General features: G+C 35.1%; 2 protein-coding genes across 6 annotated transcripts in view; one reads left to right on the top strand and one right to left on the bottom strand.

Moving 5' to 3' along the window:
• Nucleotides 1–15481, bottom strand: LOC148304757 (non-lysosomal glucosylceramidase). The gene is made up of 14 exons (XM_088267756.1): nt 15065–15481; nt 14870–14958; nt 13226–13406; nt 11920–12082; nt 11555–11681; nt 10299–10532; nt 8299–8422; nt 7150–7275; nt 6939–7049; nt 5870–5984; nt 4768–4897; nt 3231–3689; nt 2296–2479; nt 1–1595 (listed from the first exon to the last, which is right to left on the bottom strand). The coding sequence occupies exons 1-14, from the start codon at nt 15208–15210 to the stop codon at nt 965–967; spliced, it is 2820 nt and encodes a 939-aa protein (XP_088123882.1). The 5' UTR covers nt 15211–15481; the 3' UTR covers nt 1–964.
• Nucleotides 15482–17431: 1950 nt separating this feature from the next.
• The window catches only part of LOC148304756 (uncharacterized), a 35775-nt gene continuing 33342 nt past the window's right edge, over nt 17432–19864 (top strand). For all 5 annotated transcript variants that reach the window (XM_088267770.1, XM_088267769.1, XM_088267768.1 and 2 more), the window contains exons 1-3: nt 17432–17780; nt 17895–18082; nt 19234–19430. In XM_088267770.1, coding sequence (XP_088123896.1) covers nt 17636–17780; nt 17895–18082; nt 19234–19430 — 530 coding nt within the window. In that variant the 5' untranslated portion in view covers nt 17432–17635. The remainder of the gene's footprint in view (nt 17781–17894; nt 18083–19233; nt 19431–19864) is intronic.

Here is a 19864-nt window from a genome sequence, read left to right as displayed (position 1 = left end):
TTTTGAATTATCAAAATTTTTGTACAAAAATTGTCGGATGGACCACAATTTAAAAATATTTTATTAACAAATTATGGCTTACTTCGAATTAAAATTGTTTGAATTAATGAGTTTTTACTGTTATATTAAATGTTTCCTACTTTAAAAAAAAAACTTTAACTAAGAGAAAACTTTTGGTTTCATAAAGATGTATTTAGTGTCAATTTTTGTACATTGTAACTTTTATCATTAAGCAATAACCATCTTTTAAATCAAATTCTGCTCCAGTAAAGAGTTTATTAAGTGTAATATGTATTATACTATGATAAACTCTCTTCAAATACGCTACACAATGCAGTATGTTCTCTACATGTGGACGCTTTCAGTACTAATCTAGCATTTACTAAAATCTTACTTTAAACTATCATTGTTTTCAGCATAAAATGTAGTCACACTAGATAAGACTGCACATACTCCTAATTATTGTAAACATTACTGACAACAAAGGCACAAATACTAACTGACCAAATTAGTTACTGTTCATTTAGTAATACAATGTAATTTTAAATTTGGCACTTCTTCATAAAAAATATGTATTGTTTATTAACACTTTAATCACCATGTATGTCACATTGACATCCTATTTTAGCCATGCGTTATTAACCGCAAATACCACATTGACGTCCTTGGTTATACGCAACTTTCCTTACAAAAATCGAGCTTTAAAATTTTAACACTTTGAGCAAAGTTGCGTATAGCTAAGGACACCAATGTGACATATGCGGTGACGCATGGCTAAAATAGGACCCCAATGCGGAATACGAGGTGGTTAAAGTGTTAATTTTTTTTAAATATGCGGTTTCTGGCATAAGATTTCGTCAAAATCATTTGGTCAGTATATTAATTGGTTATAAACATTTATACATTTGAGAAATGTTATTTGAATGTATGTCAGATATAGACAACATACTGTCTTGGCGTATTATTATGTTATCAAATTCAATTTGAGAGCGTGTTGCATGGCCCAGATGGAGAGGGGTCTCATGTACCCGATGGAGCGATAGTTTCCGTTTTCGTATATGGCCTCGGGGGTTTCGAAGTTCATTCCGAAGGAGTCGGACAAGGCGCCGAACATGCCGCCCGACGTGCTCCACGCCTCTGCGTACATCCCCTCGTGGATCATGAGCGCGGCCAGTCCGTACGTCACGCCGGTCCAGCACTCCTCGCTCTGCACGGAGGAGGCGTCCACGTGGCCCGCCTTGTCTCCGCAGCTCGGGACGTACCCGTTCACGGCGCCCAGACCCCCACGCCCGAACTTCATCACATTATTTTCGTAAATTATCTTAAGAGCCGATAGCACGTTGCTTCTCGGAAACACGGGATGCTGGAACCCGCAAGCGCGCAGATACCACTGGCCGCAGAGCTGGTCCGCCATTATAGAGTTGCTGTGTACGTCGAAGTTATAATAACTGCCGTTCCATAGGGTGTTCTCGAAAGAAACTCTTCCCTTGTTTAGAAGTTTACTGCATAACTTGGTGTCTTCCTTTAGACCTTGCAGGGCCGCCATCGTGCTCATACACTGGAGAACTGCGAGCCATAGGCCGCCGCAATATGCGCTGAAAAATAAACAAAAGCACACTTAATTTTTTTTTATAAATGGCTTTGTAGAAAAAAGGACATAGCTAAATTCTTTTGACTCAATTATCATGCTCCAAATCAGACATGATATTAACACCACACGGTATAATTATAATTTCTTTTATGTATTTCTAATTTTCTTGAGTCCCATGAAATATTTATTACAAAACAAATCCATTTAAACTTTGAAGATGATGACATATGTGATGCCCTCGAGTTACTACAATGAAACAGAGGACGAGTGAGATGCGGATATATTTTTTCTAATTATGAGGGCTGCCAACATCAAAACTCAACTAAAGTCATTTCAATAAACTATTTAACATTAAAAGTGCAACGTGATCAGTGATCATTTCTTTTTCATAAATATAACGTAGTAATAAGCATTCTATACCATTGTAAATATTGCAGAATAAAATACGGAAGCAAGTAAGTGATTATATAATTTAATCATCAATCTTTTTAAACGCAACCTTCTGAGAGGAAATAAATGGTGGATGCGAGCGCATAATAACTCGCGCAATCAATCTTCCACCCCCACACAATCTTCTGATAAGTCTAAGAGAGCTAGGTATTCATACATCATTTTATTTCCCAAAAATAAATAAAAATCACTAGAACGCAAAGAGTATTGTCAGGCATGAGGAAGTTAAGCCAAGTCTGCCTGTATCCCCTCACCTGGGACCCGTCATGACCCAGGCGTCGAAGGTCTGGTCGGGAGAGCCGGTGTTCTCGATGAGGCCGTCGGCGTCCGTGTCCCAGTCTAGGATGCGGTCCAGGAGGGCGCGGCACGTCGGGTACATGTCCGCCAGGTACCTCTCGCTGTCCACCATGTCTTCTATCAGAGCCGCTTCCGTCATACCTAGCATTTTACTCAAATGTCAGTAAAAATCTTCCGCAGTTATCAATATTATACTACGGCACATTTTACGTTTTACTGGACCGCTATGGAAAGTACCAATATATTTGAAAGTATTTATAGATTTGGCGTTTAATTTGTAGAACTCCATTTTAATTTATATGTTAAATGTTAAAATCAAATACTAATTGTTTGAGTCTACTAAGTTGTATTTTATTGTTAAAAAACACATAAAAAATCAATTTTGTGTTGCTTGAAAATGCCATAACTAGGCGAAACAATTGTCACAAAATGCATCGAAACACGTGTCACAGTAGATTTTAAGAAATAGTGGTATTTGCTAAGTAAAATTTTAATTAAAAATGGATAGGTTTTACCACAAAGTGACTGCCGAATCAATTAATGAAAGAATTTAGGTTAACTATCAGAATGTAAGGTTATGACGCACTTAATTGTTTAAAAAAATATGTTTTAGCCCTTATTATTGTTTGGAGTGTGCCAATTAATCAGCACATTTTCAATGTCTGACAAATATTTATGTATTTTTAATGTTCTGGGTGTTTGTGATGTATTTTTCCATGTTGTAATATACTTATATTATAATTATTATTAAAAAAGAATATTTAAAAAAAATAGAAACACCAAAATTTGGTTATAATTTGGTTAAAACATTTTTCAAATTGTGATTAAATTCGAATGAATGAGCTTTTACAAAATGGAAGATGTAATAAAAGATAGAAAAATAAATATGTACCTTCACTGCATTCTGACAACTGAGTATGGAAATATCCTCGGCCGAAACAATTCTGTCGTACACTGTTAGCGTCCCCGTAATCGTTACTACTGACACTCACATGCTTTTCTCTCGGTTTAAAAGTGTTCATCATGAAATCCTCTCCGCGCTTGCAAAACCCGTTCATCTTCAAATTGGATTTGTGATTCAGAAAATGAGAGTGATTGAACACCGGCTCCGGTTGCGATTCGGCAAATACTCTTTGGTTAGTGGACCTGAGGTACAGGTCGTCGTTATCATCCGCAATGTCGTCGATGAACTCCAGAGATTGGTATCTCTCCTCAGACAGTTGCCGGATCTTGTCGGACTTCAGCATGGTGTAATCTCTGAATACTTGGAGGATGAATTTTAAATTGAGATCTCTCCACTCGCTGACGTCGTGTATATTATAAGCATTGATACTATTGAATGGATTTTCATCTGAAAAAATATACATAAAAGTTAGGGAAGAACAAAAACCCATTGTAAAAAGTCTATATGTCGAATGAAATGTGGTGCTGGAGGAGGATGCTGCGCATTCCTTGGACTGCAAGATGCACAAACGTCTCCATTCTCCGCGAACTGTCAGTGACAGAAAGACTCTCCACGACTTGCAGGAAAAGGATTCTGTCCTACTTTGGCCATATCGCCAGAAAGAACGAGAAGAGTCTTGAAAAACTGGTAGTAACAGGTACAGTTGAAGGCAAGCGGGCAAGAGGACGGTCTCCAACAAGATGGACAGACCAAATAAAGGAATTAACCGGATCCTCGCTAAACGCAGCCATCAAGTTGGCCCAGGACCGGGAAGAATGGAGAGGACTTGTGCACCAAGTGCCTGACATTCCAGAAGACCACGACGCTCAGCATTGAGCAAGAAGACGAAGAGAAGAGATGTCGATGTAAAAAATGTTTAAATCTATTTTATTTTATAATATTATTGAAATAGTTTAAAATAAATATGTATATATTTAACAACAAGTTATATATTAGCACACATAGTTTCACAATAACAAAAAGCAGCATCACGAATAAAACCCAACAAAATGAGTCATTGAAATAAGATCACAAAATGTTGGGAACTTACGGCCAATTAGCATTTTTAATTGAGGTTTTACTTGGTAAATACCATTATTTCTTCAAATCTATTGTGACACGTGTTTCGACACGTTCCGCATCATTTTCAAATACCATATGTGAAGCTAAGTCTAAATTTTTAATACAATTCTTTCAATAGTATTTATCATTAGTCATTTCAGATTCAAAATTTAAACATGGATCAAAGTGACATTTTCAAGATTTAGATATCAAGCGTAGCCAAAAATATAGATAAAACTACAGCTTTTAAAGCTATTCTCTTTATGATATCCTGTTAAATTATTTTTTTGTAAAGATTTTACACTCAACAAATCCAGATATCGCTATGTTCTATCGACAATTTTTTAGAAAAGCAAGAGAAATAAGACAACAGGCATGTTTTCTATCACATAACAAGTAGGTCGTAAAAAAGGTGTAAATATACCTGGGTCGCCCAAATCATGAGGAATACTATTGACAACTTTTCGTTTGGTTTTCTTTCCACAAAAAAGGTTTTTTCTCAAATCCCCTAGTTCTGTTAAGACACTTTCTCTAAACTGGTATTGTAATGATACCTATAAAAAAAACACTTCCACTGAAAGACACACATATGACATAAATATTCAAAGAAAAATAAAATCGATTACAATATTATTATATTCAGTCCAGTAATATATTACAGTCCGCCTCCGTAGTTTAATTAATGGTTACCGTGTTTAGCTACTGTGCTGGAGGCCAGAGTTCGATTCCCAGATGGAAAAAATAAATACTAATGATTTTTATTGCAATATTTATTTCATATTACCCTGGACTGGTACCTGAATTGCAGGATTGATCACCTTGCCTGCACGTAAGTAACAATCAAGATAACACTAAGCCAATACAATGCAGTTCCCTATGAATGAATTTAATATTTAAATCATTTTTACTATTTAAATTAGTCTATTACTTTGATGGGGTAACCATCTCAATGCGATTCATGGGACTCAAATCAAGTAGCCACTTTTTTTTAAATAAATATTTTACTTAGTAAATACCACTATTCCTTTCGTGGTATTTACTAAGTACAACATTAATTAAAAATGGATAGATTTTTAATTCATAGTCGTATGCACACGGAATTTGGAGATTTTGGTTTATTTTAAAACGGACGGTAGCCTGATATCTTTTTTTCTGGTAAAATGACCTATGTTTGTATCAATTTGATCATTTTCTATAAAAACTCTGCTATTCTTTACCAACTGAATTTCAATATGTATTATAACAATAATTAAATTATAACATTGTTTTAAAATCACTATACATATTTTATTATAACTTAATTATAATTTCTACCAGTTTCGAAGCTAACCGCTTCTTTATCAAGACTGATTAATACCGGTAGACATTAAAATTAAGTTATAATAAAATATTTATAGTGAGTTAAAAACAAAGTTACATTTTAATTATAAAATGGAAAATCACAAAGTAAGTGCTTCAAATACATATGAATTACATGTATTATAATTGTTCATCAAGTTGGCAAATGAATTGTGGATGTGTGTTACCTGCAAACGAGGCCATAGCTGCGCTAAAGCAAACGAAGCATAAAAGTGAACATCGTAAGTGTTGTACATTCTGTACTCGTGGCCTTCCAGGTAACCGAAAACTCCGTATGCCCATCTGAAAGGCAAGGCCAGACTTTACAAACAAGCCTTACAAATTTGTTTACAAAAACAGATGGCAAAAATCAATCATGATAATCTGTCCTTCAGACTGATATGATAATACGATTAGACCCAATAATAAAATTGATTGATACCAACACATTAATCAATTCTATTATTGGGTCTGGTGGTACTCATTGCACCGTTTTGTCGTATAGAAATAACAAAATACATTTAATTTTATCTATACATGTAATTCAACCATCATTTATTAACACCTTGTTTGCGGAAAACGCTTAAGTGTCTTTTACGTACTGTCGGTCAAGAGCGGGAGACCCTTAAAAGCGTTCTATTTGCTTACTTTTGGTAGAACGTGAGAAGCGCCAAAAAACATTGTACAGATCTGAATCGGGTTCGAGGTTACTTGTGATTAGTATACTTATTACAAAATTGGGTTGATGAAAAACGCCCGACAAAAAAATGTCAACATCACGATAAAAATGTTACAATTCCATGTCGGGTTGTGGTCCTGTGGTTAGTTTCGCGGACTCTCGAGTCAGAGTTTCTCAGTTCGAACCCACTCTACCACAATTTGATACCTCAATATACCTTATTAATGAGCCGCTGAGGCTCGCAGCATAGCATGAAATTAAGTATCTCCCTCAAATATAAATAAGCCTCATATGAGGCCCTTCTGAAATTTCTAAAAAATAAATAATAGTATTTTGCCTATATGTCTAATTACCTACAAAAATTCTACACTAGAGATTTTTTATAATTATTTTATTTTAAATATGTATGCATGGGTTAAATATTTATTATCATATCGCCCTGAACTGGTGCTAGAAGAGCAGGACTGATCATATTGCCTTCATATAATTAATGATCAAGTGGACATTGGTTGGTTTTCTACGATGCCCTACGCACCATACTGTGTGGATAAAAGGCAGATGATGTTGAATTGTATTACCTGGGATCATCTCTGGGACAAGTTTCCGAGACATCAAACCAAACGGTGCCGCCATCTGCTATGTAATATAGTTCGTTAAAGATGGCGCTTTTATACCAAGTAGGAAGATTTCTGGAAAAATTTTAATACATAGTTTCGGAATAAATTCAAAACGGTTGATGTACACAACAGGATGATGATAAGTTGTTTTTGAAACCGATGTAGTACTCACTCATCCTCCAGCGTAGGTCTTTGCCATTCTTCCAGATCGTCCTCCCAATCTCTGTAGTTGAGCAGAGCGTAGGAAGCAATGGTGGGACCGGCAATGCCCTCATTACCAAAGAAGCGAGTGTAATATCTGCAACGCCACAAAATGATACATTGCTTATTTCCTTACTAAGCATTAATTTACAAAAATAATAGGATCTAATGATCTAATAATAGTGTCCGCCTTCGTAGTGTAATGGTCAGCACTCTCGGCTACCGTTCTGGAGGTCCCGAGTTCGATACCCAGAGAAAGATCAAATAAATATAAGATTTTTTCATTTTAATATTTATTCAATATTACCCTGGACTGGTACCTAAAGTGGAGGGCTGATCACCTTTCCTTCATGTATTAACGCTCAAGCTAACACTGCATTTATGTGATGCAGTGCCATATGCACCATGTTCTATAAAAACTTGCCATTACCTGAATATAAGTCACATTAAAAGAAATTAACATTATACCCTTATCATCCTAGGTATTAACTAATAAAGAATTAACTGAGATACTGGAGTGATATGATTCCGTCAAAAATAACCTACATAAAACGCACTTTAAAATACTGAGTGCAAAACAAAAAAAATCTAAAAATTCATATAATTTTTTTGGTATTGTAAAAAAAAAATCTATTTATAGATGTCTCAACTTGAGAGTGATCACTTAAGCAAGCCAAATGCCAGGTTGTAAGCCCTTGGATGATCAACTTTTTTCATATAAAAACGATAGATGATTCATCACAAGATATGATATATAACCCATAAAATTGATATATCATCCGTTGGGTGATTAATCCAGCATGAATTTTTAAAAAAAAGAGGAATTCTGAGAATCCCAGGGCTTACAACCTGACACTTAAGTGATCACTTTATGCATTGCGCAAAGATCACCATTCTGCCCATTATTGAACATCCATGCTGGAAAATTTTTCAAAAGTTTAATATATACCGTGACGTAACAATCCCACTTGTATCTTAGTCGAAACAGGCATATGGTGCTGCCATTTGTGAAGAAAATAGCTTTCTCCATTTGGCACTAAATAACATTGATTATATTATAAAGGAGTAAGCAAGTAAGTAAGAAAAAAATTTCAAAAATAATATGTGAAAGACATTACACCTGCTAAATTTCTGCTTCTTTTCTCCGAAATGCACAATGGGCATATCCCACACTAGGCAGAACTCCAGAGAAGAGCTTCCCCCCGGTTCCACAGTTTCTTGGCCTGATAAACCAATTCCATTCGCTGCAAAGACAAATAAACAAAAGTTAGGAGCGATTTTCTAATGTTGAGTTGAAATCATCATTATAAATTATTAAAAAAATATTATTAACACATCTTATACGGGAGGGGAGTTTCACAGTCCTCAGTACGCCAATCGCCGTTCGCCGGAGACTGTAATCACAATTACCAATTTTCGCATAGTGGAAGACTGTTTTTGCTTATTATACTGCGATATTGAAGGTTTATAGTGACATCTGTTGAATTTTCATTAAAGCGAGTATAACTCGGGACTGTCCCACTCTTTAGTAAAGTATTGATTTTTATGACATATTATTAGTATATAATTACTATTAATGTATAATTATATTTATAAATTATTGGGTGCATGTGAGAAACTGATTTATAAAAAAACATCATATATTGTAGGTGAGTGTATATATTTCTTGACCTTCCGTTTGTCTTTTGGAACCTTAACTGTACTTAGTTTGTTTTTATTAGAACATAAAACAAATGTTGTAGTGTAATAAACAAATAAAAACAAACAAAGCAAAAATGGCGCTATATAAATTATCCATAAATATTATTTTTATTATTAAACATGAAATTCCAATAGCCTTCTAGGAAATTCCACTGATATCAAAAATGTCTTATAAATATGTACACACAGTGCAAACATACATTTAAGATTTTACATAAGCAGGTAGATGCCAATCATGATAGATAAGAATGTGATATAGTAGATGTAACATTTTTAATACTCAACGCATTGTCGGGAGTCTAAATATGTTTTATACAAATTATGGGTAAAAAGTGGGAGCTGGCAAGACTCGGTTTATACAAATAATAGGGTGGGATGCGGGAAACATGTAAACATGGGCTGTATTTAAGTACTTGATAAGTATCGCTTAGCGTTACATATCCAAGAATGTACCTACAAATTCTTAGAATTTTATACTTAAGGGACACGAGGATTATAAACATTTGAAAAACAAAAATCACAGCGCAAATGAATTATATCTACAGTTAGGGAAAAAGTTTTGTTGATAATATGATATTTTTATCAACTTTTAATTTTGAACTATTGGTTTGTATTTCTTTTGTAATTTAGTGAAAAAATGTTTTTCTAAATTACAATAAATTTATGTAATAAAATAAAAACTATAGAGTTCTTTCCACATTAATTTTATTTGACCAGTGACCGTTTTTCATCGTTATCAACAATATCAGTTTAATGATGTCGGAAACGAGGTCACTGGTCAAATAAAATAAATGTGGAAAAAACTATAAAGTCGTTATTTTATTACATGAAATGCAATTCCACCAAGAAATGTCAGTACAAAACATAAATCTTACAAATAAATTTATGAAAATGTATTTTTTATGCAATATTTTTTATTCATAATCTTCTGTATTTTGCCTATACTCTTCGGGAGTTAAAAAAAACATCAACATGTTTATTACTCAATACACAAATAATTTTTTAGCAAAAAAATATACCTTTTAAATATTTTTTAATTTAATTTTAAAAGAGAAGTATTTGTGTTTCTTGTTATTTACAAAAATACTTCCATTTCATACTATTTCTGTGAGCCTCATCGGCTCATTATAGAAATAGGTATCAAATTGTGGTAGAGTGGGTTCGAACCGAGAAACTCTGACTCAAGAGTCCACGACACTAACCATGGGACCACAACCCGACTGATATTAACCTTTAGTTCAATGGATATAGACATTTTACACCGAACCTGATTTCGAGCCTAAACCCCAAAATACCCTGACACAGACGTGTTAATAACATATATAATACTTAAAAATTAGTTGTGATGATTTTGATCACACACATACATCATATAATGCTAGGTTTACTTAAGACTTAGATGTACAAAAAATAACATACCAGGGACATTGTTATCAGTCAGTATTTCACTAGGAAGTAATCTCCCTTGGGTGTTCAAACAGTTCCAAATTGGGGCCGTTGTTTTTTTACAATTAAATTTACAGAAGCCGTCTGTCGTGGAGTCGAAAGACTGTTTGGTTTTGGCAATGGTGAATGTGCACATCATGCCCGATATTTTGGTTTCCAGCGATACCCCGCATGTATTGTTATCCGAGTACCTCTCAAATATGTTTTCTGAAAAGGATAAAAACACTGCTTAAAAAATCATTGTAAATAAAGTTTATAAAAGATATACCTTTAACCTTTCCGGGAGTACAATACTTGATATCCGACTTTCTATGGGGAGTTTCTTTAGAAACAAAAAAAAACACAAAATCTATGTATTACAAATATTATGTAAAAATTATGTAAAAATAATAAAAAAATAATAATAAAACTCACCATTTTAAGGTTTTATTTTCTGACAAAATTACATACAAATATCCACAGATGTCATTGCTATACAAGTTACATCACACCAACTGACAGACGGACTTCGACGTTTATTGACGTCGATACTCCTTTGAGGAACATTTGCACTGATGTTCATTTATTTCTATACTCCCGGAAACGTTAACAATATAAGTTGAAAAATAAGAAAAACCTTCATCAAATCTCTAGTCCGGAACATACTGTTAAATGAAAGTGAAACGAGGACTATCAGGTAGAATGGGAGCGGCTGTAGGCATTTCAGAAGTGGTGCTACAGGCGCATGTTGGGGTTTCATTGGTCGGAATATGTAAGAAACAACGAGGTATTAAGCAGGGCTGGAGAGTCTAAATGCTTACAAAATAAAATAATACAACAGCGAGCCAAATGGACAGTCCATAATATAAGACACCCAGGCCTGCTTCTTACGATTACGAAAGGCATGTGCGAAGGCACAAACTACAGAGGACGTCCTCACTTAACCTACACAGACCGAATTATCTCCGACATGTATTGTAGCAGGTACGCCGAGTTGAAGAGACGAGCGGAGGATAGAGGCGGGTGGAGACTGACAATGAAAGAAGCAAACCAATAATCACAAAGATTGTAACCCACAAAGAACTTTTACAGCTCGACCACTGTTTTTTTTTTTCAATTAGGCGTTGACAGCTCTACTCAGAACATATTAAATTTTACATCCAATGATTGACAAGAATTAAAAATGGAATGGACTTAAAGTAAAGCGTATTGAAAAAGTATTTAGTTTGAATTGTTTTTTTTCAACTGACCTTTTTCATTTTTCTTTTCATTGGACGGGCAAGCGTCCCGGAATGTGAAGGTAATGCTCACAGTCCGAGGTTCGTTGCAGACGTTTACAATATCCCAAACAAATACCGCACATGGTAGACTGCTGTCCTGGAAATTTAAAGATATGAAAAAGAAATAATCACTATGATTTGATGCTTTTAATTTTATAAATATGACTTATTATACAATACAATGGTGAGGACATTTGGAATTTCTTTATTTGTTATTATGCGTTTATATAGGTGCCTTTTAAAGTCATGCAGTATAACTCTAAAAACTGTATTTAAACATTTGAGCACATTTCGGGATATTTATGGGAATAAATAAAGTCAAACTAAGTTGGTACCTTATAGTTATGCGGCAACACGGGAGATATCTGGCGGCATGTAAGCTTGACTCCATACTGACTAAGATTGTACGTAGTCCATGCCCGGGGATACAACCCAGTGTATGCACAGTCGGACCCCTTCAAATTCCATTCCCAAGTAGATGGGGCATTCTTTGGTTTACTGAAAAGTATCATCACTCACCAGAACATTCACAAATACATACAATGTGTTGGCTAGCATGCTATCAAAAGACAATTGAAATCAAAATACAATTAGTAACTTGTGTTAAAATAAAATATCCTTAATGTAAACTTTTCGCCATGCTGAAATTATGGAAAAGGTGTGTTGGAATACATATTATGCAAATCTTCTTATATGTATTTACTGAGGACATTCACATACAATTATATTACATTGCGCACACATATAACTAGTCTGGTTAAATTAATTAACTAACTAACCATCACACCGCTTTCCGCAGGGGCAAGCAGAGAGGATAGAATGCAACACCACTCTGTTATGCCAAGTTTTCCTCTGCTCCTATTTCCAACTACATTCGCCTCATAAATTTGTTTTGCTGTTCTTTCTTCACTCATTTTTCACATGTTCAAACCATCTCAACGCACCTTTTGTAGTTTTATCGATAATGCTTATCTCAGTCTTGCATTTGAACATCTACCAGTTTTTATACAATAATAATTCTTAATATATTATTAGATTAAAACCAATATTTTTAGCTTTTCCACTTTATTTTTATTTGACCAGCGACCGGGTTTCGTCGTTACCGACATCATCAGACTGGTGGGAGGCTATACAAATTGTTATGTTATATATAAAACAAGGCAGGAGTTGATAACCATGATTTGTATAGCCTCCCACCAGTCTGATGATGTCGGTAACAACGAAACCCGGTCGCTGGTCAAATAAAAATAAAGTGGAAAAGCTAAAAATATTGGTTTTAATCTAATAATATATTAAAAATGCAATTCCATCACGAAGTGTCAGTGGATAATATAAATCTAATAATAATTCTTGTTTTATTGATTAATTCGATTGCTTTGTAATACATTTAAAAAAATTGCAAATCATTTTATAACATACATAACTGGCAACTAACTGTTTTGTTTGATTGATCAAATAATGATGAATACATAATATATTTAGCGTTGATGCATTCATCTCACGGATTGCATTTTAACTACATTCAGTCCACTGTCATCCATCTTTAAATTAATATTACTTAAAAATTAATATGAAGAATACTACTATTGATTTAAAAATAAACATTAAATGCAAAATTTATGGTAATTTTTTTAAACTTACATGTAAGTAGACATGACGCTTTGAAAAATAGTTTGGTTATTTTTATCTCTGATGTTCACAATAAATTGATTCTCCGGATACGTGATGTAGTCATACATTCCCGGACGCAGTTGGTACCTGCAAAATTCTCCCTTATATCCCCGCCCTATCGATCCGGTACCGATCCCACCGAGAGGGCAACCTGAAAGTAAATGAATATTTATGAAGATCATTCACCAAACAAGAAGTCTGATTGCACATTCAGCAAATTACACAGGAGCCCCCATATAAAAAAATATATTCAATGTTATTTCAGTATTTTAAACAAATTTCAGGCAGGTATTATTCACGCCTGCGGACCACTGGCGATGGAAAAAAATAAAGATCCAGTGCGAATTTCTTTAATTTGTTTTAAATCGCTATATCTTAAAAACCTCTGCTTAAGTCCGCCTCCGTGGTGTAATATGGGCAGCGTGTTTAGCTACCGTGCTGGAGGTCCCAGGTTCGATTCCCAGGGGGGGTAAGAGTAAATATTAGCAAATTTACTCTCTAATATTTATTAAATATTACTCTGGACAGGTCCCTGAAGCGCAGGAGTGATCACCTTGCCTTCATATAATTAACGATCAAGATAACATTGCGTCAATACGGTACAGTGCCCTATGCACCATTGGGTGCGGATAAGGGTTAGAGAGATATCTTAAAAAATCATAAAAATATTTGAATAAGAAATTCTGAACTACTAAAATGTTGCTTCCTGACAGATCTGCTCTTGCTAAGCAATTTTTTTTTTTAACTATTTGCGAAATTTATTCAAAATGTGAAACAACATAAAATTGTATCCCGATTTTACTGTGAATTTACATTTAAAAGCTTTCAATATACCTGTCACTGCCAATCTAAATAAACACAAGTTTGTAAATCCGTCACCAAATTTTCTAGAAGTACCCCGGTGTAGGCAGTGAAAGGGATTAGTATTTAGTTCAATTAGTCAGCTAGATCCGATTCCCACCCGACGTTGGCCGGTACACAGACGCCCACAACCCCGACAAGCACAGCAGACAGACACGGAATAGTGCAAAGACATTTACAGAGAATGGTCAGTCATCGCATTTCCACTCAACCATTATTCATCGACACGATTATGCGATTACACGATTATGTACATATAGTTAAGACCTTAACAAGGAGATTCCTATATATAATATTCGTATAGGGACATTGGATAATTCTTTCTTTTCTGGCTTTGAAATGAGGCCAGCGCAGAAGGTAAAAATCCCTTCTCGTCCTTCAGCATCAATCGACCCAACGGGTAGAAACACCTTTCCTGTCCGAAGTGTGTTAATTAATTTTTCCATTTAATAAAATATTTGCACAGGTTTGTTCGCGGTTGGATAGGACAAATGAAATATAGCAGTATTCTATTTTCTGCAAATTTAATAAGTGACGAAAATGTGGTGTCATACCATTCTTACGAAAAATTTTCGATGACAGCCTTATTTGTCTCACCCAATGGCAGAAAAAATTGTATACATACTTTTTAGATACATAAAACATGTATTTTTATTTATTTAAAAAATGTTACATTAAAAGAGAAACATTTGATCTCATTATCCACTAATTAGATTTTTATATTTTTACATTTTCAGCTGCAAATCGACTTACCATATATGTGTTTTGCATTTTCTAGATTCACAAAATCCATTACGGGTTTTTTACGTCTTATCTTGCATTTCCAATAATATTCCAAATACCTAAATTAACACACAAAAAAAATGTTTTTATTTTTACAATATGTAATATTTTAGAATAAAATGGATTACGTGACCTCGCACAATAAGTATTTCGTATTTTTCTAACCTTGCACCTAAGGGGATTAGTGGGAGAATTTGACTTAATTTCGGTTTGGTTTGCGGTTTATTCTTGAGTGCATAAACATGATCCAGCTTTACTTTGAAACCATATTTAGGCGGAACACTGTGCACTGCATTGTTTGAATTTTCCATGATCAATTTCCGCGGTACAAATTATAATAATGGATTATATTCATAAAAATATTTTAAACTCATATGAAAAACCCTTGGCGAATAGCAAAGTTCTGAAATATCTGCTAAACTAAAGCGGCAATAATCATACGGGCGTGTTAAATTCTTATTCTTCACGGCAAAATCACGAAAACCGAATCCACACCACATCCGAACTTGAGCAATTTTGAAAAATATTAGTATTATTGAAATTGAAACACCGACTGACACTTTGACACCCAGGTTATGTATTGCCAGTTGATAGAATATAATGAAATTTTATAATCAAACTCCATTTTTATTTTCATTCGAATATGTAGATTCATCCTCCAAATTGCGATGCTATCTTATCTGATTTTCCGTTTTATTTTTTTGAAAGATATCAAATTCTAGCAACATTAAATTCATACATTTTCCAGCATGTTTTTAGCGACGAGGAATGTATGAAATTATAGGTGTTATCTGAGTATGGAGTAAGCAGTAAACTCATCCAAGGCATTGTATCCTTGTACGAGGATAGCACTGCATGCATTGGGGTAAATGGTTCATTTTCATCCTGGTTTGAATCTCTAAAGGTGTCAAACAGGGATGTGTAATGTCGCCTTGGCTGTTTAACTGTTTAACTGTTTGGCTGTTTATACATGGATAACTGCATGAAAGAGCTGAAAAGGTTTTAATGTTGGAGCTAGAATGAATAATTTGACTGTTTGTTGCCTTTTGTATGCTGACGACGCTGTTCTTCTTGCCTACCGGCTGTTATCACAGAGAAGACCTGCATACGTTGGTGACAAAAGTGCATAATGTGTGCAAGGAAAGTAATTTATTGATGAATGTAAGCAAATCCAAGATTATGGTTTTTGAAAGAGATGAATGTAGATCTGAGTGTGAAATATTGGTAAATGGGGAGATTTTGGAACAGGTAGATGATTTCATATATTTGGGTAGTATGTTTTCTAGGGATGGAAAGATTGATAAAGACATAGAAAGGAGAGTGAATGCTGGGAACAGAGTGAATGGTGCACTAAAATCAGTTTTAGCAAATAAAAATCCATCAGCGAAAGCTAAACTGTTAGTACACAACGGAGTCCTGGTTCCAACCCTTATGTATGGAAGTGAAGCATGGAGTTGGCAAAAAAAGGATGAAAGTAGACTGAATGCAGTCGAAATGCGATCCCTCAGACGAATGTGTGGCAAAACGATGTTTGATAGATGTTCGAATGATGAAATAAGAAAAGAATGCAAGGCTGCGCATTATCGATAAAATTGAGAAAGGCGTGTTGAGATGGTTTGGACATGTAAAAAGCATGAGTGAAGAAGAAACGGTAAAAGAAATTTATAAGGTGAATGTAGTTGGAAAAAGAAGCAGGGGAAGACCGAGGAAAACTTGGCACATTCAAGTATGTCAAATACTTGAAAGCGGCCGGGTCAGGAGTCGTAATAATCGGCGGGTATGTATGAGGAGATGCATGAATGTGGAAGAGGCAAATAATGTTTGCATAGGAAGAGTGGTGCGGCGTTAGATACTCTCTGCCTACCCCTGCGGAGAAGCGGCGTCATGGTTAGTTAGTTGGAAATGTGTTATATTTGAAAAGGAATATACCCACAAATGATTTATAGTGATGCTATTTTAATGACTGCAAGAAATGTTTTATAAAATTCAAATATTTCAAATACGTCCAGTAGTTTAAAAAAAACTTTAATTAGAAATTGAACAACAATAAAAATCTGGTATTTATATTGTTTCTTTATTTTTATTTATATTGTAATGGTGTTCTTAAATCACAGAAGTACTATTCTTCTTCTTCTTTATGAGCCCTCTGACCTTTACTGCTGGATAAAGGCCTCTTTCCCTTTTTTCAATTTGCTCCGGTTGGTTGCTGCTTGCAGCCAGTTTTTACCCCCCACAGTGACAATATCATCAGACCATCTCTTTTGGGGTCTTCCTACACTTTTTTTCTCCAAGGTCTCCATCGTAGAATTCTTGGGGTCCATCTTGTGGGGTCCTGTCTCGCTATATGTCCTGCCCACTGCCATCTGAATTTTGCCACGCGATCCATGATGTCCTAAATGATGTCATGTGTTTACAAAATCATAATCAAGAATAAAAAAAGCATATACGTAAGTACTTTGTAGTTACGGTAGGTATTTATATGTGTTAATTTTTGAAGTGTATATTTTTTATTACTGGTATACCTTTAAAGCCGAAATGATTGGTGATGGCTTCTTGTTTGGTTGTCATTTTGTGTTGTAGGCGATCCTAACAAATATTTTATACCTTGTAAAGTTCTAGCATTAGTTACAAAATTATACAATGTCGGCGAGTGGTTAAATCAATAAATCATCATTATGTTTACTTTATTTTTGTTTTACCCCTAAGTTGGGTCTATGATATTTTGAGATCCTGAATATGGCGTCGGACTGTGAAGTTTTGACTAGCTCTGACCCTAATTTTGCTGTTGTATGTTCTTTTCTAAAAGTATTCGGCGAAAAATGCGCGTTAGAATCGCTCAGCATTTCCCAGTTAGTGGAAATGCTAGAAAACACACAAGAAGGTATGTTTGTCACCTGCTTGCTGGCCGAAAATTTGACATAAATAAATATTTTAGGACACAAGTTTGCGATTATATTGCGCAATTCACGATATGTTATTGTTTTTGTGGTTGTAGTCGCTGAGCCATTGCGGGATCTCCATATAAAACTCCTCAGGAGAGCTGTCAAAAGTTTTAACGCAGAAAGATGGGAGAAATTTCTGATAAAATTTTGTCATCAATGTGGTCATCTCCAGGAAGCGTGGGAGTTGGAAAGATTCGGTTACAAAAAAGCTAGCTGTCAAGTGAAACTTCAAGTACTTAAGGTAACATATTCTTCTTGTTTTGTTTGCCATAGAATATCTGATCTCTCACAAATGGCAGGACACTGAACCCAATATGTTTAAGTTTGGTTTTGTTAAGTTGATAGATATTATACTTGTTCAATTCCTGTTCTGGTCAATGATTCAGTGTACCTGCAACATAAAACGGACATCTTGCCTTTATACAGTTTACCATCACGATTGCACTGTATTCACAGAATCCAATGCCTGTATTGTTTATGTTCCTATAACAGGACCAACTTGCTGATGGTTTTTAAGTTTGTCTTTCTATCTCCATATTGTAGTGGTTACTACATTTGGTCATCATATACGAGGTCCCGAATTTGATTCCCAGTGCAGGAGGGGGGGGGGGGGTGCAGGAAGTTCGAAATAAATTTAGTGATTTTTTCACTCTAATATTTTTTTGATATTACCTGCAGTGAGAGTTTAACTGGCCACCCTGCCTTAATTAACAATTAATCATGTAATTAACAATTAATTTGAGACTGTCGATCTTACCCAATACTTCATAGGGCACCAGGATATCTAGGGTTAAAAAAAAGGAAACATGTGTATTGTATTTAGTATTTTTTAAAGGCAAAGAATGGGATTCTTTGCGTATTATGCTTACAATATATACTTTGGTAATATTAAATAAATATTAGAGTGTAAAATTGCCAATTACCTATGGGAATCGAACCGGGACCTCCAGCACGGTAGCTATACACGCTAACCATTACACCACGGAAGCGGACAAACAATATATACACCTTAAAGTTACGTTGTATTCATGTCATAATTTAAATGTACCTAAATTATGATAAGAGTCTTCTTCTTCCTGGCTACATCCCAGCTTATTGTCTTTGTAGACTGCTGGGGTCAGCTCTCCTCTTCCTCAGGTTATAGGTCATTCGGTCCTGGACAACGTCACCCAGGCCATGCCTTGGAATCATGTTATCCCTCTGCACCACACCCATGAATTCTTTGGTCTTCCTTTAGCTAACATTTGAAGAAGATCCATTTCTATTGTCTAGTTAACAACATGTTGGGGTTCTCTGCGTCCTATATGCCCATACCATCTCAATTGTCTTTCCTCTACCTTCATATTAATGTCTGTAAATAATGATAAGAGTGTTATGACTTTAATATTTCAGAACCTTTTAGAGTATCAGTTTACATGCAACAATAAGTTCAAGAACTCGGTGAACTTGCTGAGTAGCAAGGAGCTGCGGCTGTCTCCCGTGGGCCGGGACGTGAAGGGGCGCTGCTACTGGATGCACACCGACCAGCGGGCCAACGTGCGCCTCTACAGGGAGGACCAGGACGAGGAGACCTGGAAACTTATCGCCAGGTATTGCCCTTCTTCTCACCTCTAGTACGCTGGACACTGAATTTGCATACAAGCCATATACAGTAAATCCTCTACTTACGTGAATTCGTACTTACGTAAAAAAAAATGTTTTTTTTTTCTCAAGTCTTTTGTTTGCATAAACTTTTGTGTTGTGGGATAGTGAGAGAGAGAAAGAGAGAAACGGCACTGGCACCCCTCCCCCCCCTCCGCCTTTACTGTCCACAAGATGTGATTAAGGATTAAGTCATAGTTTCACATTCTCATTCTACAATTAGAACAATTATTACATTGAATTTTTGCATTGTGGATTATGTAATAAATTCAGTACTAACGCTATCTACGGTAGTTACCAAAAGTAGAGGAATATAAATAAGCAGTTTGTACTTAAATGTAACTATGTATTCACAGAAATAATTATGTACGTTTCTGATTAA

Source organism: Brachycentrus maculatus, unplaced genomic scaffold (assembly GCF_059751285.1).
Source record: "Brachycentrus maculatus isolate JH-2025_06_01 unplaced genomic scaffold, ASM5975128v1 h1tg000305l, whole genome shotgun sequence".
NCBI lineage: Eukaryota > Metazoa > Arthropoda > Insecta > Trichoptera > Brachycentridae > Brachycentrus > Brachycentrus maculatus.
This window is presented reverse-complemented; position numbering and strand designations above follow the sequence as displayed.